This window comes from Rhizoctonia solani, chromosome 1 (assembly GCF_016906535.1).
Source record: "Rhizoctonia solani chromosome 1, complete sequence".
In the NCBI taxonomy this organism is placed as follows: Eukaryota; Fungi; Basidiomycota; class Agaricomycetes; order Cantharellales; family Ceratobasidiaceae; genus Rhizoctonia; species Rhizoctonia solani.
The window spans coordinates 1,452,185-1,479,310 of record NC_057370.1 but is presented as its reverse complement, the minus strand read 5'-3'; the positions used below and the strand labels follow the sequence as shown (position 1 = coordinate 1,479,310).

At 49.6% G+C, this 27,126-nt stretch overlaps 10 protein-coding genes across 10 annotated transcripts; 5 read left to right on the top strand and 5 right to left on the bottom strand.

The window, feature by feature from the left end:
- Nucleotides 1-404: 404 nt before the first annotated feature.
- RhiXN_03969 (tRNA (guanine-N(1))-methyltransferase) lies at nt 405-1,861 on the bottom strand (the record flags this gene model as incomplete). The annotated part of the gene is made up of 5 exons (XM_043323786.1): nt 405-665; nt 718-825; nt 884-1,456; nt 1,509-1,735; nt 1,777-1,861. The coding sequence occupies 5 exons, from the start codon at nt 1,859-1,861 to the stop codon at nt 405-407; spliced, it is 1,254 nt and encodes a 417-aa protein (XP_043176205.1).
- A 112-nt stretch (nt 1,862-1,973) lies between these two features.
- Nucleotides 1,974-3,051, top strand: RhiXN_03968 (carbohydrate esterase family 1 protein; the record flags this gene model as incomplete). The annotated part of the gene is made up of 5 exons (XM_043323785.1): nt 1,974-2,324; nt 2,381-2,409; nt 2,464-2,588; nt 2,650-2,774; nt 2,827-3,051. The coding sequence occupies 5 exons, from the start codon at nt 1,974-1,976 to the stop codon at nt 3,049-3,051; spliced, it is 855 nt and encodes a 284-aa protein (XP_043176204.1).
- An 89-nt stretch (nt 3,052-3,140) lies between these two features.
- On the bottom strand, nt 3,141-4,421 carry RhiXN_03967 (methyltransferase domain protein; the record flags this gene model as incomplete). Its single annotated transcript, XM_043323784.1, has 8 exons — nt 3,141-3,221; nt 3,273-3,328; nt 3,381-3,431; nt 3,502-3,630; nt 3,686-3,753; nt 3,854-4,040; nt 4,113-4,224; nt 4,281-4,421. The coding sequence occupies 8 exons, from the start codon at nt 4,419-4,421 to the stop codon at nt 3,141-3,143; spliced, it is 825 nt and encodes a 274-aa protein (XP_043176203.1).
- Nucleotides 4,422-4,660: 239 nt separating this feature from the next.
- On the top strand, nt 4,661-9,831 carry RhiXN_03966 (uncharacterized protein; the record flags this gene model as incomplete). The annotated part of the gene is made up of 7 exons (XM_043323783.1): nt 4,661-4,956; nt 5,032-6,026; nt 6,073-8,343; nt 8,523-8,701; nt 8,749-8,761; nt 8,983-9,248; nt 9,313-9,831. 7 exons carry the CDS (start codon nt 4,661-4,663, stop codon nt 9,829-9,831), a joined length of 4,539 nt encoding a protein of 1,512 aa, XP_043176202.1.
- Nucleotides 9,832-10,036: 205 nt separating this feature from the next.
- Nucleotides 10,037-13,421, top strand: RhiXN_03965 (uncharacterized protein; the record flags this gene model as incomplete). The annotated part of the gene is made up of 9 exons (XM_043323782.1): nt 10,037-10,049; nt 10,111-10,427; nt 10,484-10,586; nt 10,619-10,643; nt 10,697-10,708; nt 10,759-10,886; nt 10,940-11,505; nt 11,559-11,654; nt 11,718-13,421. 9 exons carry the CDS (start codon nt 10,037-10,039, stop codon nt 13,419-13,421), a joined length of 2,964 nt encoding a protein of 987 aa, XP_043176201.1.
- Nucleotides 13,422-13,718: 297 nt separating this feature from the next.
- On the bottom strand, nt 13,719-17,978 carry RhiXN_03964 (DNA-directed RNA polymerase III subunit C6; the record flags this gene model as incomplete). Its single annotated transcript, XM_043323781.1, has 12 exons — nt 13,719-14,195; nt 14,253-14,481; nt 14,531-14,816; nt 14,879-15,395; nt 15,451-15,477; nt 15,535-16,088; nt 16,143-16,391; nt 16,446-16,651; nt 16,706-17,319; nt 17,374-17,493; nt 17,544-17,629; nt 17,684-17,978. 12 exons carry the CDS (start codon nt 17,976-17,978, stop codon nt 13,719-13,721), a joined length of 3,660 nt encoding a protein of 1,219 aa, XP_043176200.1.
- Nucleotides 17,979-18,619: 641 nt separating this feature from the next.
- On the bottom strand, nt 18,620-19,586 carry RhiXN_03963 (RNA recognition motif protein; the record flags this gene model as incomplete). Its single annotated transcript, XM_043323780.1, has 5 exons — nt 18,620-18,952; nt 19,009-19,092; nt 19,153-19,278; nt 19,362-19,532; nt 19,584-19,586. The coding sequence occupies 5 exons, from the start codon at nt 19,584-19,586 to the stop codon at nt 18,620-18,622; spliced, it is 717 nt and encodes a 238-aa protein (XP_043176199.1).
- Nucleotides 19,587-19,710: 124 nt separating this feature from the next.
- RhiXN_03962 (ribosomal protein 60S L18 and 50S L18e) lies at nt 19,711-22,275 on the top strand (the record flags this gene model as incomplete). The annotated part of the gene is made up of 7 exons (XM_043323779.1): nt 19,711-19,800; nt 19,849-19,935; nt 19,986-20,030; nt 20,079-20,456; nt 20,509-20,550; nt 21,154-21,846; nt 21,901-22,275. 7 exons carry the CDS (start codon nt 19,711-19,713, stop codon nt 22,273-22,275), a joined length of 1,710 nt encoding a protein of 569 aa, XP_043176198.1.
- A 260-nt stretch (nt 22,276-22,535) lies between these two features.
- RhiXN_03961 (uncharacterized protein) lies at nt 22,536-23,602 on the bottom strand (the record flags this gene model as incomplete). The annotated part of the gene is made up of 4 exons (XM_043323778.1): nt 22,536-22,789; nt 22,840-23,190; nt 23,246-23,430; nt 23,481-23,602. 4 exons carry the CDS (start codon nt 23,600-23,602, stop codon nt 22,536-22,538), a joined length of 912 nt encoding a protein of 303 aa, XP_043176197.1.
- Nucleotides 23,603-24,245: 643 nt separating this feature from the next.
- On the top strand, nt 24,246-26,253 carry RhiXN_03960 (TCP-1/cpn60 chaperonin family (T-complex protein 1); the record flags this gene model as incomplete). Its single annotated transcript, XM_043323777.1, has 10 exons — nt 24,246-24,266; nt 24,314-24,355; nt 24,406-24,710; nt 24,762-24,888; nt 24,943-25,018; nt 25,101-25,145; nt 25,200-25,545; nt 25,638-25,866; nt 25,915-25,968; nt 26,017-26,253. 10 exons carry the CDS (start codon nt 24,246-24,248, stop codon nt 26,251-26,253), a joined length of 1,482 nt encoding a protein of 493 aa, XP_043176196.1.
- Nucleotides 26,254-27,126: the final 873 nt, after the last annotated feature.

The following is a 27,126-nucleotide window of genomic DNA, read 5'->3' as shown; positions in this document are numbered from 1 at the left end:
TCTCGTCTACAATCTCTCATCCATACTCCTACAAAGTATACATCATACACAATGGTTTTGGCCCCGGTTTCCTTTTTTTATCCCTCTTGTTTTATATAAGCCCTTTCAATCCCTTAGTTCCAGTGTGGTTATCACTACCATTGTACATAGTTTACTTTCTTGTCCACATCCCCAGCATATTCAACCCGCTTCTTCGTAGTCAATTTTTATTAGTAGGATTACACTTTGGTTTCGGCTTGAACATATCCTTCTTTCTTTGGCACACTCTTTTTTGCCCTTCGTTCTGTAGTCGCATACTCGCTCTGCACTCTTTCAAATATTGAAAACCCATGCATACCAATGGACGGATTAATTGAAATAATTCATAATGGAGCCGTGCTTGGGGGAGTAGTTTAAGCTTTGTTTCAATATAAATCAGTGGACTGGACCTGGTTATCTAGCTTGGTAAGGTCTTCAACCTGGCGCTCATCAGACTCTGTATGTTCAGATTTGCCTTGGTCCTCGTCTTCGTCATCACGAATATCTTCGCCGTCCTCGTCGCCTGCTCGTGCCTGTGAGCGTTTGCCCTTTTTCCCGTTGGCATTAAACTTTCGCTTAGGCATGACTTTTTGCATTGCATCTTCCCAATTACGAGTCGTAACCCAGTGCACAAGAATGTCGAAAACCTAGTCGCTCACTCGTCAAAGAAGATTCAACAACTATAGACAAGTCAAGTACCTGATTTACGGTCAAGACTTTTCGAGTGGGCATATCCTTCAGGTACCTTCCTATAGGTAATCTTGCGCTCCGAACCTCCATATCACGGGCTTTGTTGGCGCATAAATTCTATTATTTTCATTAGTGTTCACCCGCCGTTGTCAGAAGGAGAAAGTATAGGAGTTACCTTATACCTATTTCGATCGACAATCCCGCCTATTATATATGTTTCTCCCTCTTTCAGCTCGAGTATCTCGTCTTCTGCATCTGCAGTGAGGTACACAACTGATTCTTGGGGACATGCGGATCGGATTTGGGGAGTTGGGTCCACTTTAGAAGCACGTCGTTGTTTGAGACGAGCCGAGGGGGTCAGTTCGGTCATACCAGCAGGAGATTCAGAACCTGTTGCTAGTTCCGGAGCTTCTGTGCTTGTCTCTACCCCTGCATTTGACTCGGGGTTTGATATGGGTTCGGTTCCTTCTGGAGCAGCGCTCGATATTTCCGTAGGTTCGTCCGTTGTTTGTAGTAGATCATCGGTTGTTGGTTGAGTTACAGTAGCTGGTGGGTTCCATAAACCATCAATATCCTCTTCCCACCATTCGGTATACCTCCATCGACGGTATGATGCATCGTTTGTGCCGTCCAGTTGCTCTCTTGTTCGCCCACTGAGCTTAGTAAATAAGAGATTGGTGAATGGAGTCCTAGTGCGTCGGTGGGTCGCATACGTATATGCCAGCTGGCTACATAGGCTGCCTACTTCCTAAACCAATGTTAAACCATAGCACACCATAGTAGGGAGTAGCTACATTTACCTTTTCACTCATCTTTTCATCAAAGCCAAGATCAATGACGATCCGGGCATTGAATGGTCGCACAGGACCTTGGCCCTCCCTTGATACCTTCCGTTTCTTCGCATCAGAGGGTCCGGGTTCTTCTCCTGCCGCCAAGCGCTCTTCACGCTCCTTTCGTTTAGCGACTTTTTGTTCTTTCTCGCGAGCCCTCCGTTCAAGCTTGAGCTGAGCAAAGCGTTCGGCTTTCGCTAGCTTTTTCTGTGCGGATTTAGAGAGTGTAGATGCGGACTCGGGGAGTGGTTCGGAGAGTGTGTGTTCGATTGTCGTTCACCAGCAGTGGTCGGTGCTGTTGGATGTTCAGTGGTGCTAGCCATGGTAGGTAGAAGGCGAAACAGAAAATAACGATTGGATGACCTAAACCAGGGGATGGGATGAAGAAGCGCGAAGAATGATTGGCAATTGATCCACTTTGCCTCTCGAAGATCCATGATATCGATCATGGGACATATGGTGCTACCCAGTGTCTCCAGACGCACGATTATCCGCATCCTTCCGACTATAGTACTTGCCATAATTTCCCTTATTGCCCTTTCCCTGCTCGAGTTCGCGACCATCCAGCCCATTGACGCCTCGCAACAACAACACTCCGCAATGGCCACTGCTGCTGCCCTCAAGTTCATTACCGTCCCTCCACGCGCGCCACATACCGCTACTATTATCTTCTCACATGGTCTTGGTGATACCGGAGATGGCTGGCGTCCTGTTGCTACCATGCTTGCAAGCCAGTTTCCATATGTAAAATGGATTCTTCCCCATGCACCGGTTATGCCTATTACCGTGAGTTTGATCACACAGACGCTTTAGTCGCACCGTATTCACAGAGATGAGCATAGATCAACGGTGGGATTGAGATGCCCGGGTGGTAAGTAAAACATGCCACCTATTTTTAATGCCAACTCAATCTTTTTTCTTCTAGGTTTGACTTGTATTCGCTTGGCAAATCGGATGACAAGGAGGACGAAGAAGGCCTGTTGAGGTCCTCCAAGCTCATTCATAACCTGGTTGCAGCCGAAAACGAGGCTGGAATCCCCAGCGAGCGAAGTAGGTCTCAAGCTGATAGTTCACGCGGGTATTATCGCTTACTGGACCTTTTGTTTTGCAGTTGTCATCGGAGGGTTCAGCCAAGGGGCTGCTCTATCACTAGTTCACGGTCTTACTTCTGAAAAAAACTATGCTGGCCTTGCGATTCTTTCCGGTTGGTTCCCCATGCGCAAGAGGCTTCAATCCGTATGTCTGATTCTTTTCTCGTATACGTCATGTACTTAATCATATGTTATAGCTACTAGGCCCAACAGCCACGGCCACTCCCATCTTCTGGGGGCATGGAACAGCCGACCCCGTGGTCCCATACAAGTTTGGTCAAATGAGCGTGGAGCACATGAAGGGAAATCTTGGTTTCTCAAAGCTGCAATTCAATTCTTACAAGGGCATGGCACATTCTGCGGAGCAACAAGAAATTGCAGATCTGGGTGCATGGTTGAAGAGTGTTATTCCTCCTCTATAATTGGACTATTTATGCTGTTGCTGTTATTTGACAGATTGTATCAATTACGACATGTTTCGTTGGATTCACTGCATCCGTATATATGTGAGCTACAAAACATCTTTTAGATTCGTTTGGCCCGAACCTCTTTCGAGGGGCTTTGGTTGGTTGGGTGCTGGTTTCCATCCAATCTATAGCATGGCTTTGTTAGCATCGGTATAGCCAATGGGTGCCTGTCGTACCATGTAAATGATTTGGAAGGTCGCTGGTACCGTTCCATTTTCCTCGCCATGGAGAGCTACAAATGCAAAAGTTAGCTCACGGGCTGTCTAAGGCTCATGCAACGTCACCTTTGTAGATCGCATCTGCTGCGATCAAAGTATCGCGCTTGATGAATGTTCCTATGGTCCATGGCTCAATACTCATGTCGCCATTAAAATAAGATAGCCTACCTGCTCGCAATAGCGTTACTTTCTCCCATATCTCTTAGATCCTCCATTAGCTCCCATATGGATGGATAGGACACTCGAACGTCATCCGTATCCACCGTGAGGAGAGTAAACCCTGCACGACCCATGAGATTTGAGACATCTCGGGTGTCTATACGACACAGTGGATCAACTCTACAGTTAGACTTTAATCAATGGACGCGCACCAGTCATTGGGGAAACTCGTGGTGAAATTCCACCTTCGCGCTCAACTTGGGCCAATTGGAGAGCCGTTCTGTAAATAAATTAATAAAATAAATACGCTCCTAAGAATGTAATTCAAACGGAAACTATCTGTATCTTGCCTTAATTCAAAGAGTGTATCTCCTCCGAACATAGCACCCAAGAACACACCGTCCGGTTTGAGCGACTCTCGGATTTGAATGAGTGCGCCTGGAAGGTCGTTGACCCAATGAAGCCCAAGACATGACATGACTGCGTCCTGAGAGTTGGCAGGAATCGCTTCCAGAAGATTTTCTTCGTCTATGTGAAGTCGGGCGGGAGGCAAGGGAAATTCCGAGTCTAAATCACGGTTCAAGGACTGTACTGGGCACTTGGCATAAGTTCGAGCCAACCAAGGCAAGACACACCTACAGCTCATATCTAGCATGGTCACTCTATCGGTGACGTCGGAATCGAGTAATTTGGTAAAGTGACCGGATCCCGCCCCGAGGTCCAGAATGTGAGGGAAACGCCTTTTGATATCCTACTGATAATCCATCACCAAGTCTTAAGTAACTATCAGTTGAATAATTTACGTACCAGGACACGTTCAAATAAGCGATCTGCTACTTCTTCACGCACATAATCGACCGTACGGCTACGCTCACCAGAGTCTCTCAATGCTGCACGATCTTTTTGGATACGTTTTGCATTACGATCAAACAAACGAAACGGAGACATTGTATGCGCGCCAAAAGGCGAGCCACTGGATGCAGTGGCATATCCCCGTGCGAACATTCGGAATCGTGGCATGCGTGAACCCATGGTAATGGTGGATGAATAACGATCGTCGAGGAGCAAAGCGCCATCAAAAGCGTCATGCACATCAATATCTGATCACGTGACTTATTGCATGGGGACCTTGCAGTAACTCCAAGTTCACCACGACTCGGACTTCTGAGGCTCAGTAGCGTCGAGCCATGGAACCCTCGCGACATTACTCTCAACCAGGAATGTCGACTCAGTATGCCCAGCAGCCGCAGCCGGACAGCACAAGAGGGAGTCAGATGCAGGTTATACCTGTGGGCAACCGGGCGGTACAGCAATATATCAATAGGCTGTATCATAATCCTACACAAATGCAGGCCGGCTCATCCAATGATCCTGGATTTTATGCCAAGGCACATAAAGATATGGTCGAAATGAAGCATAAGCTGGAGCAAATGATACTGGCTAACCAGCAACATGCTGAAATTGCGAATGTATCCAACCAAATGTGAGCATAAGACCTTTCGTATTGTACCGATACTCTTCGCTGACTACGCGAAAAAAAAATAACAACAACGAAAAGTCCACATCCTCAACCGAGCTACCCACATTATCACCCATATGCGGGACCACAGGGAGCTGTTCCACATCAACATGGCGCGTGGACAGGGCCGACTCCGGCACCGTGGCCGTATCAACAGCAACCAGTTCATCAACACCAGACTTATCCTCAGCAAACGTATCCTCAGCCTATGGCTCAATCATTTGTAGGTCAATATGCGCCCGGTATGGCGATGCAGGACGGAGCGCATCAACAGGCCCAACCCGTTCCACAAGCCAACCAATCCAACTTGCAGTCACACCACTCGGTACCCTATCAGCAACCGCAACCGGGACTTCACCATCCTTACGGGAACCCACAACCAGCTCAACAGAGCACCGCCTCGTTTCCCAATGCCACACACCAGCCACAAAGGCAGCCGGTAGTGCAGCAAGCCACCCCTTCTACCTCTGCAAGTTATGTGCAAAATGCATACCAACCTCAGGCACAACCTCAGCATCCAACTCCTGCCCACAGCCAGATGCCAGACCATCCTCAGGGGAATCCACTGCAACCAGGCCATCAACCAAACCAGGCTGGCGGGTCGAATATTCAAAAAGATCGCGAAATCGCGCAAAAGCAGTTGCAGTACCTGCAGCACTTGGCCCAGCAACACAAACGCAGGCAACAGTCGCGACCATCCTCTCACCAAAGCTCTCCTGCTTCTCCGCAGGTAGCGTTACCTACTCTTCCTCCCGCTCAGAACGCGAGTGGGAGCGCGCTATCACAATTGGCCCACCAGCTGCAGGCACCCGTTCAACGCTCATCATCTCCTCAAGAAGAGCCACCTGTTTCCGCTTCTCAAGTTCAGGACTCAGATACTGTGGGTCCGTCCCCTGCAAGAATCCGTTCTAGAAAGCCATTCTCCCTGCACGATCTGAAACCTGAACGTCGGCAGAGTACTGGGTGGAGTGTTGGCTCCAATGCATCATCTCGTACAGCCGATTCACAAGCTAATGGTAGCATCAACCCAGTGGGTGAGTCAAAGTGTCCTCATCTATCCGATACATCACGTCTAATCAGGCCACAGCGACCACGAACAAGCATACTCAACCCATAAATGGTTCCGCACGTGGCATAACCCCACTGAATCTGCCTCGGCTTCTGGACCAATCATACAGACGCACAACGAGAGCGTGCCATCTCCCAATTTATCGAATTCAACTTCGAGTGCCCAAACGGGAGGGGCCAGTGCTGGACCCGCATCTCTCCGTGTGGATATACCACCCGAAGTACCAAGCGCACCTTCACCCGTTCCAGACAAACCGGCTCGACCAGCCCCCACATCAAAACAGTCGGGAGCCGGAATGAAGCTAGCCTTGGAACGCCTGCATGGGCTTGGTGTGGATTGCGTGGCGCTTGTCAGGCAAGCAGCTAAAACTGTGGGAATTCCAGTTGATAGCCTACAAGAGACCGGCCCAGGCGACCCATCTATCCCCCTCTTTGCGACTGGCCAACCGCTGGATGTATGGACATCCAACCTCCGAGTTAACAAAACTCAAGGAGATAATTTGGTAAACGCTATTTGGGCCTTGATGAAGGAAAGGATGCCAGAAAAAGGCATCGATGCAGCGACGTTTACAAAGGGGTCACCGAATGCAACAACAAACACGACACCGATCGAGAAAGAGCAACCTGCCAATTATGGTAATGCTATTCCCCCAGTTGATGACGTGAAACCCACCGCGATTCCGGTTGACTCAGCCAAACCTGAGACTGGGCAACACACGACGCTTACCGAGCAATCGCAAACCAAGCCTAAGACATCGCATTTATCCAACGAATCTCATCGTCCGTCGACTGCAGTGCCGAACCAGGCTCCCCCAGTTCAAACTCCCTCCGCTCCCAAGCCTCCTACAGCCCCTAATTCAATTCCAACGCCTCAGCAGACAGCCCCACGACCTAAGCCCATGCAGCATAATCCACAGGCCGCCCCTGTTTCGACTGGCGTGCCTACCTGGCAGGTAAATCGTGCGCAGCTGGCTCAAAAGTACCAATACAGCCCATACCCCAGTAGTGTACCTGCGTTGCAAACAACCGCCCGGCCTGTTGAGCAACAACGATTACCACCGGCGCATATGGCGTCGTATCTTCCTCCCAATCTCACTGCTCAGACTCAGGCACCAATGCAGCCCTCCCAGTCGCAGGCTCCAGCACAAGCTCCACAAGCGCAACCAGGGTCGAGAAAACCAAAAAACAAACCTAGGAAGACCGCCGCATTGGATTATCTTCGGTCGATTGGAATTGACATATCGGATGGAGGTGGATCTGAAAAGTCGGAGAGCACATCCAACGAGTCGCCTGCTCAGGGCGAGCCCATCCAGACAAAAGATAAGGGTAAAGGTAAAGCCACGGACTCTGAGGAACCAGTAGTATTAGTCCAACCGGGGTCGGAACTAGAGTCACAGTCAAAGCCTGACAATAATGGAAACGTTGTGTCTGAATCCGTACCTCCAGCAGTCAATGCAGCTGAGCCGTCGCGAGTACTTGAAGCACCTCCCTCACCGGTCGCCCCCATAATTACCGTCCTTCCTGAACCTTCCCCAACACCTCCCTCCCCCCTTTCGGCCATGGAAACTACCAACAGGCCTATGACCCCCATCCCGCAGGTTACTCCTGTGATCCATGCCCCTACTCACGTATCGCCAGTAACGGCCACCCCGGATGATTTGAATGCGCCTGTGGACGACCCATCTTCCCTGCCTGCAACTTCAGCTCCTGTGATGAATTCTCCTTCATCTGTTCCAGATGTTCCCGCTGAAAATGCGGACCCAGCTCGGCCAGTCTCTCAAGCCCTGGCGGATCTTTCGCCCCCTATAGTATCTATTTCTGGTCTCACTTTGAACGGTCTTTCATCTCCGGGAGAGGCCACACCACTCAAACGCAAACGTGAGCCACGCGTGTCAGACAGCAGTGAGGCAGGTCCGGGTCCAAACACTGAAGCACGGGCACGACAACATACGAGCGCGAACAAACACGACCAAAAGCGCCCAAAGGTGACCAAACGCGACTCGACAACAACAGGTGTCGGAAAGAAACCTCCATCCCAGGTCGAAAGTCCGTATCCGAACATTCCGCTCCCAGCCGACCCACCGCCGAATAATAGCTGGGCGCAGTCGTATGCTAGCGCCATGAATTCGGCGAACCGGATGGACCGGCCGTTGTTTAGGCCTGAGACGCCGCCGGCGGATGAGCTTTCGTTGTCACCAAGGTCTAAACCTAAACCTGCCAAACCACGGATGATCATGGAGGTAGTCATCCCAGTTCCAAAGAAAAAGAGGAAAGCAGTAGCTGGTGTGTGATCAAGCATCATGAAGGTTGGGACAGAATAAACTTACTTTGTATTTTTTGCTCTATATCTTGGTTTATGTGTCACAAAGAACGCGCTTCAATGATTGGTGAATACAATTTTCCTTTTTTGTAGCTGAGTAATTAAACTTAGAATTAATTACGATTTGTTACGTTTGGTTTAGATTTAACGTCAGACACTGGGACCGAACGGGACGATGACTTGGGACTGAGTGCGCTCGTTGATACGATTCATGATGACACCAGAACAGAGCAAGAACCAGATTTGAAGTTGATACGCCGCAGACTTCGACCCCATACGTGCGAATGGATAGGATGTATTGGCCCGCCTGTGCTGTCATCGGTAGAATTGCTGGGGGTTCATCTGAATAGACGTCATTTGAATTGTAGAGATTCAGATACGGTAAGTGCACTTTGTTGCGTCGAGTCTAACACTTTAGCTATATAGTTCATTCGTAGGGCTACTATATGTGTCGTTGGGGTGTTTGCATGCTTCAGTTCAAGAACCCAAGACGACTATGGAGTCATATTTCGGAAAAGCACGTCCGGCATCCTCTTTACTGCCCATATGAAGGCAAGTGGACACTAGAGTGACGTTATTTCATTAAACTAACCTCAACCTAGATTGTGATCGAACCACGTCGGAACGGTACAGAATGATCGTGCACGTCAACCGTGCGCATCGTGGAAACCCAGAGGCTAAACTGCGGGTGTTTGCTCAACCTGAGGACTTTCCGCCAGGCCGGGTAGAATCAGAAGAGCGCGTGGTTTTGCGTCCGGATGCATTCCCAGATGGTGTGCCGTATTTCAGGATCATGGCCATGGCGCTGAGGTACGAGGTCGTTCCCGCGCACATTCCGTCACAGCGCCACGCCCGGATCGGGCCAATTGTAAGTGGTGCAATTAGATAAGGGTTCGGTGCCTGCAATTAATTCTCGCGCGCATTCATCCTAGGTTCTACGCAACATATCTGCTCCGACGGGAATTGTATCTGTCCCCAGGCCAGTTGCGGGTGGACGTGTACCAGAACTACCGTTACCAACGGCGCTCAGTTCTCCCATGCCACGATCGCAGGTGCGGCTAGGAACGGTCCCACCGGATGCTTTAGGCGAGGAAATCGAACGGGAAGTAGGGCCACCTCCCAACAGGAGCCCGGTTCGTAGGATGTCGAACGCTAAGGGAACCAAGGCAGCTGGGGATTCGAGCGCAATATTGAGAACGAATCCGTCGCCTGCGCGATCGTATATTACAATAACTTCCAATGAGTCTTCGCCAGAACCCAAGAGCCGAACGGGAAGTACTGTGCAAGCTCCGGGGCACGGCCGAGGGCGCGGTGGCACAAGCATAGTCAGGGCTAATCAATCGATGGTATCGCAGTCGTCCCAAACGTCCATCCCACCCAAGGCGCCACGACTCCAGCTTGTGGTTGAGTTACCGGGGAGAGGGAGAGGCGGGAGCAGTACAAGGAAGTGATTTGCAGTTGTGGTGTTGATTTTCAAATACGATTTATGATGGTTGTTTCCAATCAAGCGCGTGGTGGTCCCTCGGGTGTTTGTTATCGTGTGGCTGAAACGTTGCAAGCCTTTATACCAATCTATACCAGCCGGGATATAGTAAGACTTAGTACACCCTCATTCGTTTGTAACCCCATTCTTTCTTTCGTTGTGCGACGACACAGATGCCTGACAGAGGTATGCCGAAAAACGAAATTAAAGTCGCTTGACATTGCTGAAGTGCTTTGCGTGTTATTAGCCCCTGCGTATGTGAGTGCGCGATCAGCGGACGAGATCCTGTCAAGTATCAGACCGACGAGGATCAAGAGCGAGTCTCTACGGTCCCTCAACATATTTCTCGATGAATTGTTATGGCTTATTTTACACTCGGCCCGTTCGCTCGCCACCAACCGACTCAAGGCTGGGCTATTGCAGATCATGCCGGGCACTGTCGGCAAGGACGCTATTCTCGAAGCTGAAGTCGAACTCCGAGCATACCGCCAACGTTCTCCGAGTCTAGGCCCCGAGGAGCAAGGGCTTAAACAAGCTGAATTCCCCCTTCAGCCAACATTCGAGGTGCGCATTCACCCTATTATTCCCCATCGCCACTTGACCAACGATGTGTACTTCAGCTCCTTCGCCAAAAATGCGAGGCATATTGCACGTTGGGAGACCTCGAAGAAAATGTGGTTGTCGAATCAGCCCTGCAAGAGAAGATGCTCGGCGGGGGGCCCTGTGCGCCCAAAGTGAACAGATAGCCCCAGCAGCCCTGTACTTGACCGCCATTCTAGAGTAAGTCGGCTTCTAAGTGCGGTTTCTCAATAAAACTAAACGCAACCCTGTAGGCATATCTGCGAGTATGTGTCACATTCTTTCAGCTTGATCTAGCCATTTAAGTCTTCAATAGGCACGTATTGAATAATGTGGGGCAAGTAGTAGCCAGAGACAGCAGTCGAGGGACGGCCTATTCTCTGGACGTCTACACTGCACTCTGCGAAGACGCTACGATATACCCGCTATTCAAAACCATGAAAGGTTAGTTGAATTGTGCCCTGGAAACCAAAAGTTTACACGGATCATATATACAGTACACGAGCAAATAGAGGCTCAATCTCGCGCATTTAGACCATCACATCGCGGCTCTTCATCCATCAGTGGAGGGATACGCACGAGGTCCATTTCCCGTGTGAAGCCGGACGAAGATCTGGGTCCTGCTCGCAAAATGAGCATACCCACCTCACCGAGCGCCATGCCTACCGCTTCCTCCCCCACCAACACCTCTTCGTCATTATTCAGTCGACGACCGTCGGCAGACGTGGTTCTGACAACCGGTGTACCTGCCCAATCCAGCTCCAGCAAATCCTCACTAGAACGGACGCGAACATCACTAGAACGCATTACAGGGAAGAAATCCATGGAGCGCTCAAATTCTACCCGGGCAGGGGACAAGAGTGGCCGGGGAATAAAGCTGTTCGGTAAGGGAAGCGGTCGTCATTCCTCGGAAGATGTGCCGAGCAACCATATGGCCCCTTTCCCGAGCATCTCGGTGAAAGAATTGCCCACCGAGCAATCAGCTGCCTCTCAGTCTGGTGGTACCCGCCAGGGCACCGTGTTTGAACAGGGTCCGAATCGTGAATCTGACGCAGGCGACGAAGTGAGTAGCCAATTTAGTACAAAAAAAGCGGCAAGTATTCATATGCCGTGCAGAGCGATGGTCCCTACGCACAAGATTTTGACGAACTTATGCGCTCAGGCGCTACAATGAAAGTATCCTTGACACCCGATCGTCTAAAAACATTCGAGGTCAGTCACGCTGATAAACTCTTTTCCTGATTAGTTTCATTACATAAGTTGATCTTTGATTAGGTGTTTTCAAAGCAGAAAAAGTCGCGCGGACAACTTCCAGACAACTCCCCCCCTCCTCCGCTTCCTACTCCCCGCTCTCCCGACTCGACCGCCATGAGCCCCGTGCCACGCATATCCTCTGCCCCCCGCGACGTCGACGCCATCATGGAGGCTGACGAATCGGGAACACGGTCCCGGGCGCAAAGCCTCGCCCCGCAATTTCTGTCAGAAGAACCCTCGATCCCTGCCGTGGTTGTCCCAGCCGTCCCAGCTGTCCCGGGACGGTCAAGATCCCATACGGAATCTGGCTCTACCCGGCCCTCGATCGGAACAAAACCCTCGAATGGACCCGGTCTCTTGCGCAAAGCCTCATTCAACGGTTCATCACGCACCCGCTCCGGTTCTGATACCACCCCACCAAACGAACCTTCTGTCCGCACTCGCAAGGTTTCCGAAGCACCCAAACTGGCTACTATGGCTGCGAGCCCGGTACGAAAGCGCGGCCCAGCCCGCCGCCGTGAGTCGATGGATTTGGACGACATCATTAACGAGCCCATTACCCCTCGACGCGGTGGTGGTGGCAGTGGTGGTGCGCTTGTCGCCAAACCTGCGCACCAGACGGCCAACACACGCGACCTCATCGACTTTTTGTCCGAAGGTCCACCAGGCCCGTCTCCTCACATTGCGCGCTCAGCTAGCCAGGGAACCATCGACCCCGTTGGCCCTGCCGTCAAGCCCAAGCAAAGTGGAAGCGGCAGCAGTTGGTTCAAACGTCTCGTGGGTGGGAGCTCAACATCCAATGGCGAGCGCTCAATTCCGGTGCCTGATGTACCCGAGCCTGCTTCTGCAACGCGTATCCTCGGTAAACAGCGATCGGAGAAAAACCTACGTGGGACTTCTACGAGCGGCCTGGCTGCATATGGCAAAGTACCTCCCTCACCCGCGCTTAGTGTCGATACTGGCCTTCATGCTAATCCATCGCTGACCTTGGGTCGTCGAGCATCACCGAATCGCAAGGCTGTACCTTCCTGGGATATTGAAACTGGCACACTGCGATCGGCTGATGGTCACTCAATACAGATACAGACGACCTTGTCCCCCCAGCGCGACGTGTTTGGTGCTCAGCAATCAACGCCTGAACCCGCCCGGTCGCTCTCGCCCGCCTCGAGCAAGCCGTCATTGAGGCGAGTTCCCGTGCCAAAGCTTGACGACGACACTTCCTCCCGAGCCGACGTATCCGAGCACGGTCTGCAACTGATCCCGGAGCCCATTTCTGTGCCCAAGGCGCCCGAGACCGGGCTATCCAAGCCTGAGCGAAGGAGGCCGGGGAAAATCCAAGACCCCAGCTTCGCAAGCACAAAAGTCCAGGACAAATTGCGTGAAACGATTCGGCCTACATCGCCCATTGCAAACATTACTGCAAGCCAAGCTGCGGAACTCCGGGCTGCGATTGCCCATGCTACTTCAGCCGACGAATGCAGAATGCTATTGGATCTTGTGCTTGGACAGTGGGGTGTAGGAAGACATGATCCAGAACCTTCCTCTGTTCCTCCCTTGTCCGCTGGTTGCTCTGATTTCGACGACACGGACGAGGCCATGGCTGTGGATATGCTCCTTGGCGAGGGTAACCTCAAGCGCGAACGTCAATGGCCTCTGACGCCCAAGGATTCACATCCCAAGTTGTATGAAGCTCGAGTGGCGGCCTCTCTTCGTTCTGCTGAATAAATAATCTACTCACCTTCGTTTTTGCCTACCTTCACGTCCCTCATTTTAATTGATTTGAGTGTAACACACATACCATTCTTTTCTTTTCTTGATTTCTTTCTTGGTGCTATTCTTTGTTTGGATTCCAATTTATATGTGGGCTGTATCGAGTTTGTGGCGGTCGCGTACTATTATCTTGATTACTGTTACTTTTCTACTAGGGGTTCTGATCTATGAGACGACAATGTATTGTATGCGGTGTACGACCTCACAATAATCACGGACTCTGCGAGGAATTACACCTTATATATACACACTCTACTGCCCTACTTCAACCGACACCGCAATACCCATCGCAGCAAGCTCCGCACACAGATATCTAAAGACGAATGGAATGGCAACGGCATCCATGTCCCCTCCCTTGGAGCCCCTTCCAATCACATTTTGGGTAGGTAGCGCAACGCGTACTTCATGGGGTGAAGGCCGTGGAGCTGAGCCGTTTTGCAGTTCAGACCTCGCTAGTCGCTCTTCCTCTTCAGCCTCGGCCCGACACACTCGACAATACTCTCCGCCTGGCCCAGTTGGCTTGGGTTGCTCCCTTCCCATAACTGTCTCGCCCAGTCGTACATCATCGTACCCAAGCGTGATGAGACTGCCGCATGTACGGCATACCCAAGCCGTCGAATAATCGGAGCAGTTCATCAAGCGGTCTTGGAGCAGGAAAGATGTCCCATGTGCAATAAGCGCGTCGCGCTCCATTTCTCCGAACCGAATGCCTCCAGCACGTTTTCGCCCCTGATATAATCATGTCGCCTCAGACAAGTGTATAAAGGTCTGCGTATGTGTGCTTACCTTGACCGGTTGGCGAGTAACAGAATCTACAGGGCCTGTGGTTCGTACTTGGAATTTGTCGTCTACCATGTGTCGGAGACGCTGGTAGTAAACGACTCCCAGGTAGATGTCTGCTGCAAATTCTTGGCCAGTAATCCCTGAGTACATGGGTTCGTTTCCGTAGTAGTTGTACCCAGCAGCTTTGAGTTGTTCCCCAAAGTAGGAGATTGCAGTGTCTTCCTCGTTGAACCTAACTATACGCGTCAAGTAATGTGCTTATGGACAAAGGTACAACTTACTTGAATGGTGTAGCATCCTGTGCTAGTCCATGCATGGCGCCCGCTTTTCCAGCCATACTCTCCACAAACATACCAATTGTCATACGAGATGGGAAAGCGTGAGGGTTGATGATGACATCTGGCTGCATCCCACTCTCGCTAAATGGCATATCAATGGCAGGCCATTTCTGAGAGCATACACCCTTTTGTCCGTGTCGGGACGAAAATTTATCACCAATAACGGGCGAACGGGTAATACGGAGCGTGACCTGGATCTTGCGTGCCTCCGTATCTCCTAAGTCGCTACCTATCGAACAAAGAAGAGGACGTCAGTGGAGAAGCTAAACTAGTATGTTTACCGTTTCAGACCTAGAATTCGAACTTCTTCAATATATGCAGTTTCATCGCCCTTATACTTGATCCAGCATGTCCTCCCAGTAGTGTCATCAATGTATGCGGCAATAACGCCACCAGGCTGTACTTTCGCGCCCTTGAATGGGAATCCATCATCGTCCACGACAGCTTTTCGGGAATCATCTACTTTGACATCCCTTCCTAAACCAAAGTGCAAATTGGGCTGGGTTGTCGACCTCGAAGCACCCCTTTGGTCCGCCAGATCAACAATAAGCGACTTGTATATTGTCCCATACCCGAAACCCCTCTCGTGGGCAGATTTATTTAGAATCATGGCGTCTTCCATGTCATAGCCTGTGTATGAAATGACTGCGACGACGGCGTTTGTTCCGTTGGGGAACGAATCCATTCCGTATGTATTGTGAAGCGCTGGTCGGACGATAGGCGTTTGCCCGCTTTGGAGTCTGTAGAGCTTGTTGTCTGTTCGATGTCGGAGTGCTGTTGCCGGTGTGCCCATTGTTTGTTTACCCATCTATGGAATCATATGTAAGAATGAGACATGAGTACCGAAATAGGCTGAAACTCACTTGACATTGGTAGATATTACGAGGGCTCTGAAAATAAATATATGAGTTCGCCGCAGTCACAGCCAAATATAGCAATTGACAAACCTGATTGAAATCTGAAAACGGCGTCAAGTTAGCCAGGATGGACATAAAGTTGGTTGGCTCAATCTCCACATGCGTGGATACGTTCTCTTCAATCTCCTCAGGACGAATTGCAACATCCATATAGACCTGTTCAAATGACCCAATTGAATCGTCTTTCCCGTTGGCCAAGTACCGAACGGGACGCATCATCCTTGACCTTGAAGAAAACAGATATAATCCAGGATATTGCCCGCCGTTCGAGGGCGGGACGTATCCGATTTCCAAATCCATAGGGACACGGTTCGTTCCTTCAGTTTTCCAGACTCGCAAGGCGTTAGCCATACGTTTTGCCAGTGTGGGCGACGCCCAACCGATGATTCGCCCATCAAGTTGAACGCATATATTGACTTTTCCAGAGACGGAAGGCGAGAAAGGTTGGGTCATCCCCAGGGAAGATAGAAGGCTAGGTATAGATTTTGTGTCGAGCTCCCGCGTGACTATTCGACATGATCGAGAGAGGTGATTGAGTAGACCACAGGGAGCACCATCAGGTGTGTGTACGGGGCATAAGAAGCCTTCACATTGTCATTAGTTATCCAGGGTCGTTTTCATATCATAGATACGCTTACCCCATGCCTCGGGCAACAATTTTCGAACTGTCGTTGTCTTGAGCTCGGCGAAGAACGCGCCTCGATGTATGCATCTGAAATGACTGATATATCGGTACCAGTTGAGCTTTTCAGCAACAATCGTAAAACCTGCAGCCTGTTGCAGGTCCAATCCGGTGGGCGAGACCAAGTTGCCTGTAGCCAAAAAGTTGGCCAGCCGCGCTCCAATCTCGAAGTTGCTACGTTGCACAACCTTGTTGATATAACGATCTGCCAAAAAAACATGATGGTTGGGTCTATGAAATGAGTTTGACTGCTACTTACTGTCCATAAAGTCAACACCAGGAACCTTTCTGCGTATATCTTGTGCAATCTGAGCCCGAACTTGGTTCAATGCCTCGTCCAAGCGCTCCTTAATGATCATTCCATAGAGAAATCCAGGCAAGAGAACTTCTTGATGCTGGGGCGAATCAGGATTATCTGCCGCGCATTCTCCAGAAACAAGAGCAAAGAGTTTCCGTAGCATGAACCTGGAGCTACGATTAGGGGGCTCTCAATTATACGAATGAAAAACTTGCACTCACAGTAGCATTCGGAACTTGTCTCTTGGTGAATCTAGGTGCACCAAGATAATCTTCTCGATCAACCAATGTCCGAGAGTCATGTTATCGTGGTCTTCTGGTTGGCCAAGCACAACTCGGAACTTGTCACCCAAGTACTCCAAACACTGGTCTCCAGTATGTAAATTAAATGCCTTGAAACTCCTTAGCAAGAGCTCCATGCGATCCGTCAAGAAAGTATTGTCGTAATCCTTCATCATAACTCCCTCGAAGATTTCTCTATCAGATGCACTGACAAGCGCTTTAAGGATGAGCATAACGGGGATCATATACTCTTGTTTCCTCCAACTAAATCTCAACATCGCTGATCCGTTCGAGAGGTAGTTTAGTGAGTTAGTGACAGAGGTTTGGTCTGGTCTGACACAGCGTATCGCGACACCGTAGGGTGTGAACGAAGGTCCTCGGTTCATAAACGAATTTCGAATGATCGAAATAACATGGTTTCGTCGAGGAAGGATGAGGTACCGGATTAACCGTTCGTTTCCGTTGATAATAAAATACCCTCCGAATTCTTCTGGTTCTTCGTGCTTTTGTACGAGTTGAGCAGAGCTGAGACCTCGAAGGTTGCACCGGTTTGACTGGGTTTGTGTAAGCTAGCGTTTTAAGTACTTAGCTCGAGGGGGAGTACTCACTCTGACCATGATAGGTAGTAAACCACAATCCCTGGACTCTTCATGTTCTGGCCCTCCGTTGACTGACCATGCCAATTTTACGGTCAATTTCCCTCGGTAGGACGTTAGCCGTTCACGAGCCTACAAATTGTCAAAATGCTAATAAAGTAATACTCATTTGATGTACTTACCTCGGACGGATAAACTTGACGCTCGACAACGTTCCTATCCTTGTCTGATACCATAGGACGTCCGATCGCAATATCACTGATCCGTACTGAGGAAGACGTTAGCCACGAGCACTTGAGCGAATGGTTCAAGTGGTACATACTGGACAACCGGTTCCCCCACCCGGCGGCACCACTGGATTCTCCGAGCGTTCCACTTCCGTCGAACACGACCTTGGACCCGATATCTTTTATTCCTAGTGATAATAACCCTTTTCCGTCTCCATCCTCGAGTGTTAAATTAGAGTCGTCAAACAGAGCATTGAAAGACTCGATATGAGGCGCTACGAGCTCTTGTAGAATCGGCACTTCATTAGCTGTTTTAGAAGGATTTCGGAATGCATCCTCTCGTCGGAGCGTGTCGAAACCTGAAGTCGAGGTCGATGCGACGCTTGGCATTGCTCACTGGAGTGGGACGCTGAAGAGAGGATACAATAAAATTATTGTCACGTGCCGATCACTCAGTTTGATTTTGTAGTCAGGGTTTGTTTTTATAATTTAATATGAGATTCATTTTTATAATGTGCTGTACAAAATAGGCTGTCGGTATAGGGAATGTGCTCACCATTTAAGGGCTAGTAGCGGTGTGGCGCAGGCGTGTTCGTTTCCTTTGTTAATCCGGGCACGAGGCAGATTTTGTAGCTTGTGCTTTGTGGCTTGACATTCCAACAACATACATACTTGCTTCGAAACAGTTGGGACTTGCATTCGCTCGAACACTTCTCTCTTCTGACATGCTTGCGCACTTGATGGCGATGACAGTCTTGTAAAATTTGCACGGCGCGGGAGCGACCAGACCAAACAGAGTACATCGAGCGGACTTGACATAGGCCAACATTGAAGACAAACGGTTTGAAATCGGGAAAGTATTAGAGCTTTGCTTTGCTTTTGATATAGTCCAAAAAGGCCCAAACGAGGATGCGCGAGGCTTCTGTACAACCTGCTATATACTAGACGCTTACCAACGTCCGTTTTCTTCCCTACGTTCTCGGGTGGGGCTGGAGCCAGAGCCTCGGGGAGGAGAACGGCTATAGCTATGTCTACCACGGCGAGAAGTGGGGAGGGCGAACGCCTTGCAGGCGAGCGCCTATCCCTTTCCTTGTCCCTGTAGTCTCGATCGCGGTCGCGGTCTCGGTGCTCGCGGTCACGTTCACGATCACGATCGCGGTATTCACGGTCTCGTCACGCTCACGGTCGCGGTCTCGATGGTCGCGACGATCTTTCCAATCACGCCCATGATGACCGTCGCGGTCATCGCGGCGGCGCCTATCTTCATACTCGGGGCGGCGATGACCCATGTACTCGCCAGGAGTTGGGGCATGGGGGCGGTCCGTAGTTGAGTAGTCAACACGAATTCGTCGACCGTTGAGATCCTGATTTGGGTAGAGTCAAAAAAAAAGGGATAAATGAGAGTGAAACAAATACGCACGAGACCATTAAGTTCGGCGATGCATCGGGCAGCTTCGTCAGTGGTGGACATTTTAATGAAGCCGAAACCACGGGAGCGGTCCGACTAAGTTTATAATAATGCAAGTCAGAAAGAGATACACCAAAATAGACAAAGACAACACACCCTCTGGTCATAAACAATCGTAACCTTTTCTACTTTGCCGTATCTGCTAAACTCTTCATCGAGATCACGTTCTTGAGTGCGAATGCTCAGGCCAAAAACGCCAAGTACACTAGACGGTTGGGCATTCTATAATACCCATGAAAGCCGATCGATTTGTGCCGATAAATATCAGTCAGAGTTATTTCATTCATTCGTTGTTTCAAACGTACGGGAATTCCACGAGGGCGGGGAGGAGGCGAGCGTCTACGAGGGGGACTGCGAGCACGGGGTGCGGGGCTAGCGCTGCGAGAGCGGTCACGTCCACGCCCACTGCCATTACGGGAGTCAGGCGGGGGGTACGATGAATCCGCATATGGGTCAGCGGGTGTATTATTATCGTACTATAAATATCGATTAGTATATGTGGCCACGAATCAAAAGACAACACCCACCATTGTTCTCTCTGGTGGTGGAGAGGGTAAGATGGCGAAGCGCTTATTTTCCAACACGCCACAACAAAATCGTCACCAGCCTGCCTACCCTGAAGAGGGCTGCTGAGCTCATCTTGTGGAACTGTCAATGACCAATTTGAGTCCGGGAGATCATCCGGAAGCAATTCTATTCGATACCGCAAGCACCGTCAAGACCAGCCAAGATGGTGAGCATATTGTTAGCAAAAATATTGACTGGAATATTTTTGTCTAACACATTGGGTAGGGTATCGACCTCGAACGTCACCATGTCAAGAAGGGCAACAGGACCGCCCCCAAGAGCGAGGATCCGTACCTGCTCCTCCTCGTGAAGGTATGTATAAAATGCAACTAGTAAGAATGGTACTAATTCAATAAAATCAGCTTTACCGCTTCCTCGCTCGTCGTACGGATGCCAAGTTCAACAAGGTGCGTCAAGCGGTATTTATGCATAAATTATGCTAAACCAGCGTATAGGTTGTCCTCCGTCGCCTTTTCCTCTCCAAAATCAACAAGCCTCCTATCTCTCTCTCCCGCATTACCAAGGAGAGCTCGACCTACCCTGATGCTTCCAACAAGATCATTGTTACTGTTGCCCCAGTCACCGACGACAACAGGCTGTTGACTGTCCCAAAACTCACCGTTGCCGCTCTCCGCTTCACCCGGGCGGCACGTGAGCGCATTCTCAACGCCGGTGGAGAGACTCTTACTCTCGACCAGCTTGCTCTCAGGGCACCAACTGGAACCAACACCATCTTGCTCCGTGGCAAGCGCAACACCCGGGAGGCTGTCAAGCACTTTGGTATGGGTCCCCACAAAAACAAGAAGCCCTACACCATCTCCAAGGGTCGCAAGGTTAGCTCATTCTGCATTGCTTTCCATCCACTTGACTCATCTTTCTATCCAGTTCGAGCGGGCTCGTGGCCGCAGAAAGTCCCGAGGCTTCAAGGTATAAAATACCTAATCTTACGATCGCTCTACCTTGTACTATCCCCTTTGGCCTTTATGTGTATGCGATATGCTTTATCCCAATTTTATGCATGGAACGTACGCTTTGACCGTGAACCGAGTGCATAATGCTCAGAGCTTCATTTGAGATTTGAGATTTATGATTACCTATTCGGGATTGGCGGTGTTCGGGCGCTTCTGGCTACCCCGGGGCGTTTCTGGGTTTGTGCCTGCCACCACACTCCAACTTCATGTCTGTTCGACCCCGTCATACGAGGACTTCGGAGGAAGATCCGATCTTAAGCAACGATGAAGACGATTATGGTCACCTATCTCAATCTCAAATGTCGGGACGTTCCGTGTCACGATCGCTAACGCTACCCCCTCCACGGGACCCACAAGCTCGCAAGTCGATTCAGATGATATTTATTGTACTTGGAGCAACTCTTCTACTTCCATGGAATGGTAGGATAATCTACCACCAAATCGTATTTTTAACTTAACAGAGACAGGTCTGATAACTGCAACCCCTTACTTTCTATCTCGACTGGCTGATTCTTCAATACGACCCGCCTTCGGCTCGTATCTTGGTATAACTCACCAGGCCTTCAACTTTTGCACTTTAATATACGCGACTATAACCGCTTCTAATGCCTCCAAGACGTTCAGAATTCGCGCCTCATCTGGTGCCCTCGCCGTCTTGTTCTTCATTCTCACTCTTTCAACCATTTCGAGCGTCTCCGGAACCCCTTATTTCACTCTAATCATGGTCATTGACGCCTTTCTTGGGTTATCGTCAAGTATACTCAGCGTAACCGTAGTCGCGCTCGCTGCTCTTTTCGGACCTGCGGCCATGCAAGCTTGTTTCGCTGGTCAAGCAGCAGTTGGAGTGGTTGTCAGCTTTGTCCAATTCATGGGCGCCATAATTGCAGATACCGATTCTCCAGACGGAGATACCGCTAAACCGGGCCCTACAGTCTTTTTCTTTGGACTCGCGACTGCATTCGTACTCTTCAGCCTGATAGCTCATTCAGCTTTGCTACGAACGCCCGAGTACACAGAAATTGTCCAAAAATGGGAAGCCGGCAAGGTCCTGCTTGTTGAAGAACCCGGAGGAACTGTGTATGTCGATGAAGAGGAAGAGGGTCGAGATACGGAGGAACAGGGCATTTCAGTACCTACAGATGATCTGGGTATCGAAGTTCCTCAAGTCAAGGGGCGAGTTAGCATCTGGGAAGTTGCCAAGATCAACAAATTGTACAATCTTGCTGTCGGGTTTTGTTTTGCTGTTACGCTTGTGAGTCCCCCCCCCCCCCAAGCTGTAACATCATTCCAACTCACGTTCTGGTAGTCCGTGTTTCCTCCTATTACGGCCTACGTTGCTCCAACGAGCTCATCCATGTTCACGCTCGGTACCTTCATCGCCTTTCATTTCTTAGTTTTCAACGTTGGAGATTACTTGGGCCGATTCGTTTGCGCCTACCCAATGTTTCAATTCTGGAAGCGGAAGCAATTGGCAACATACTCATTCTCTCGAATCCTTTTTATCCCTCTCATATTAATGTGCAACGTCCGTGCTCCGGGAATGGGGACTCGACAAGGTACCAATATTCAACTCGGACCTTATATTTTTCTTCCTCGTTTTCCTTTTGGGATTCACAAACGGCCATTGCTGTGGTCTTTGTATGATGTCTGCCCCCTCTACAGAGCACAATGGTCGTATTAGGAGTGAGCAAGTTGATACGGCTGCTATGGTTGCGCAATTTAGTCTTGTTGGTGGACTTGCGGCGGGGAGTGCTGCCAGTTTTGCGGTCAGGAGGATGGTTTGTGGATGTAATCCTTTCTTGGGTTAAAGTTGGGCAATGTAGCAGAAGAATCTGAGTAGCTATACCAGTAACTTTCACTTAATAAATAATTTGCACGTCGAACATCGGATTAGGAAGATTTCACTGAACATAGATGAATTTTGTAATCCTATAGCGTAGGTTAAGTCTGAGTAGTTGGCAAGACCTGGTTTTTTGCATCCTCGAGTACTAAATTCCTCAGCGATTCCTCTATCTTCTTAGCCTTCCTGGCCTTCCTAACTTTCTTCCTCTCTAGCTTGGCCACAGCACCACGTTGTTCGGCCCTCTCAGCTCTGCGAGCCTTGTCGGCTTCGCGCACATGAGCCTCAAATAGGAAAATTCCTTCCTTCGCAGCTTGTTTCTTTGTGATATTCAGTCCGATGGTTGTTACAGAATCTGTGCTATCGTGAGTAAATGCTGTTTGCCAGGTATTAAGGTAGACATACCGCCAGTTTTCCTAGCCTCCTTAGCGGCCTTCATAAACCTTACCCGTAACCTATCACGCTCCTCCTTTGCCTCCTGCCATCTCTGTTGCTTCTTGGCCCTCGAGTGAGGATTCGAAAGCTCCCGAGCCAAATACTGTTCCATAGGAGCACTAGCGACCAATCTTCCAGCAATGTATGCATCTTGAACCGCTCGTGCCTTGACTGCCAGTGCTTTTTGTGAGGCCGAGATACGTTGCTGAGAAGCTGGAGCCGGAATATGGAAGTATGGCGGATATTTGGTATGTTCTGAAACGTCGGCTGGGGTCCAGGTGATTTCTCTGACTGCCTCGCCAGGGGTATCGTAGTCGAATTCTGTGATTGGTAAATGCTAAGGTGGAGATTCTTTATAACTCGTCCATAAGCGTACCAACGGTTGGCAAAACCCGCTTTTTGGGCTCAGGCCACCTAATTTCTGTACGATTCTTTCTCGGAGCTACACCCAAGGGTGTCGGGATTTGTGGGCTCGTACCCGCAGCATAACGTCTCCAGAACCAGCGTCTGGCGGCAGGAATGTAGACAGGTTTGGAGGTGGAGATGCGTGTAGCATAGACCCTAGCAGGGGTTAATTTCTGAACTGCATTGATATGAAGAGGACGCCATACTCCGTATCCTTCGGCTGTCCATTCTTGTCAGATAATTCATAGACTCCGAGGTAAAGTTGGAGGTTGGAGTAGTGAATTGGCTTCGATACCCTCGATGCAGTTTCACCGTGTCCCCTCGTCATCTACACGTGTGCACATCAATGCATTTCGCTATCGAAATAGTTCCACAGCCAGCTTACGGTAATTTCCTTCAAATAAACTAAGCTCCTCGTTTTGTCTACGCTGAGTACCTCATGTTTTTATTCTCTGCATGCGCCCCACGGACAACACGGACTGTATCGCCTGGTACAATGTTCCAATACTTGATACGATCGCTTGGTTTTGGGTGGTTTGGACTTGTTGTGAGTTTTGTCGGAAACCGAGAGCCACGCTGGCGGAATGATGGGCCTTGCACTAAGTGTCTGAAGTCTCGTGTTACACGGGAGTCGGTTATGAACCGGGAATTCATTGTCGCTGGAGTTCACTGGCACTGATCTGACACTGGGAGTATGTGCATTGTTATACTGGTATCTTCAGAACAGGGGAATGAAGCAACTCACGCTGTGTTTTAGATATATTTAAGCGTTAGTCTTATCACAGATAAAACCAAGTTCTCAACCAAACAATTCGAGAATATCACCAGAGCTTCCCAGATAAACTCTCGTGCAGATCGAAAATGAGGACCCAAATGACCACGTGACACGGGCGCCAGTAATTCAGTATGTAATTTGAACCCTTTCCGACGCGTCCATACTTTTACGATTCGCGTCTCTATCCTCATCCATCATGAATATCTTTGGCCAAGAAGTGAGCCACAACTCAAATTTATTGGAACCGTGCTTAAATTATTACAGGCTACTGAAGAGCGAGCAGAGAGTGCGCGTCTCTCATCTTTTGTCGGGGCCTTGGCCATCGGGATGTCGTTAAATCAACCCTTGGGCCCAAGGGAATGAACAAGATCCTTCAATCGGGTTCGACGGGTGAAGTAAACGTGACTAACGACGGCGCCACTATTCTCAAGTCGATTCAACTCGACAACGCGGCCGCCAAGATTTTGGTAAATATTTCCAAAGTCCAGGATGATGAAGTCGGAGATGGAACGACGAGCGTCTGCGTGCTTGCTGCCGAGTTGTTGAGAGAGGCGGAAAAGCTTGTGTTGTCCAAAATACACCCGCAGACTATTATTGAAGGATTTAGGATCGCGAGTGCCGCCGCACTGAAGGCGCTGGAGGGGTCTGCTGTGGATAATGGGTAAGTGCCACTTTATTTATTGTTAGCATTATCTTCATATCATCCTACCAGTGCCGATGCTGAAAAGTTCCGCGCGGACTTGTTCAATATTGCGAGGACAACCCTCTCCTCAAAAGTTCTGTCCCAAGATAAGAATTATTTTGCGAACCTTGCTGTAGACGCGGTTTTGAGGTTGAAGGTGGGTTTGTATGCATCTACTTTAGTATCGCTTCTAACGATGCTACTCTTACAGGGTTCTACGGACCTTGAACACATCCAAATAATCAAGAAACTCGGGGGAAAGCTAACGGACTCTTACCTCGACGAAGGTTTGTAGGCCAAAATTGACCTATACATCTTGACTGAGGCATATATAGGTTTTATTCTCAATAAGTCACTCGCGGTAAACAGTCCCAAAGAGACTTGAGAATGCTAAAATTTTGATTGCCAACACTTGTAAGTTGAATCATTTGTAGACGCGCCCAATAATACTGACGCAATGGATTCCAGCTATGGACACGGACAAAATCAAAATATTCGGGGCCCGTGTCAAGGTGGATGGTACCGGCAAACTTGCGGAACTTGAACGTGCAGAAAGGGACAAGATGAAGGCGAAAGTGCAAGCGATCGCCGCACACGGGATCAACGTATTCGTCAACCGTCAATTGATTTATAACTACCCCGAGTCCCTTCTTACTGAAGCGGGAATCATGGTTATCGAGCATGCTGACTTCGAGGGAGTCGAGAGGTTAAGTCTTGTAACTGGTGGAGAAATTGCCAGTACGTTCGATAGGCCCGAGCTTGTGAAGCTCGGCAAATGTGACGTGATTGAGGAGATTATGATTGGTGAGACAAGGTGCGTCTCTTCCATCTGTTCCTTGGAGATTGACTTATCTTGGTTTTTTTTTACATAGCTGATCAAGTTCTCTGGCGTTGCTGCTGGTGAAGCGTGTACTGTCGTCCTGAGAGGATCTACATCACAAATGTCGATGAAGCCGAACGATCACTTCACGATGCCCTAAGCGTTCTCTCTCAAACTGTCAAGGAAACGCGCATTGTTCTTGGCGGAGGGTGCTCCGAGATGCTCATGGCCGTTGCAGTCGACGAAGAAGCCAAGAAGGTAGAGGGCAAGAAGCTATTGCTGTTGAGGCGTTTGCTAGAGCACTCAGGCAGGCAAGTATGCTAATACAATTAAATTTCTCGGTATTTAACATTTCGGGTATAGATCCCAACTATTTTAGCTGATAACGCAGGCTATGACTCTCTGACCTTGTCGCCCGTTTGAGAGCGGCTCATCATGCAGGAAAGAGCGACTCAGGGCTGGTAGGTGTGGCGTGCAGCACGATTCCATCCAGACATGAACCTTGGAACAATTGGGTCTATGCGTGACCTGGGAATTACCGAGAGCTATAAGCTGAAACGACAAGTTGTGAACAGCGCGAGCGAGGCCGCCGAGATGATCATCAGGTACGACTTAAACCATGCCAAGTCTCGCGGACTTGAGTTGAAATATTTTGGTCCCATAGGGTCGATACAATTTACGGGCCACGCCCAGGAAGCGTGAAGCCATGTGATGACCGGGCATGTACAGTATTCAAAACTAAACTTGCAATCAGACTATCTCTACATGCATATATTTCTAATTGTTCCGAATCCATTTTGTGAGTTAGACGTAATGGAACTGCAACGGTCCAGAGCAAACACAGCTGGCACCAGGTCGTCTGGGACTGGTGACAAATGAACAAACGAGGAGATCAGTGTCATTTATAATGCGCTACAGAGTAGAGCCGGTGACACTTCAAGAGTTTCATTACTAATACCGTGTGTACTAACAATGGCATATGTGAGGTACAGATGTACGCAGGAGTTCAGCCTCCAAAATAACGAATTGTCCGATCTTGACCACCCTGTCTGCTATATGAGGCGGGAAATACTGGTTTGGGTTGGTTGCGTTTGAATCGGACCCATCCCCTTGTAATAGTTCCGGTCAAGCATAATCTTCGGACAAATTTGTTCGATATGCCAGCTGGGGATTGCCGAGATGTACGGTTGAGTGAAAGATCAGACGATCTATCGGGAGTGATCGTTACACGTCCGAATAACGCGCCACCCAACCGGCCCGGCCCCTAAATTTGGCTCCTTGGTAGCTTTTAGACTTAGATGATCCGGTTTAAATCAATGTGCATACTTGACCATGACCCCACTGATACGACCCATACGCCACAGTTCCCCTGACATCCAAGACACTCCAAGAACCGACCCCGAATTCCTGGTATACCGGTACCTATATGCTGCTTGGTTAGCACCCGTAGGTAGGGATTTAAGCGCACGTTCCAAGCCCTTCCGCATACATTGTACGCACACTTCGGGAAATGTAGAAGGCGAGCCACGAACCGTTAACCACATGGCCCAAGCTCTCAATTAAACGTTTCGATAA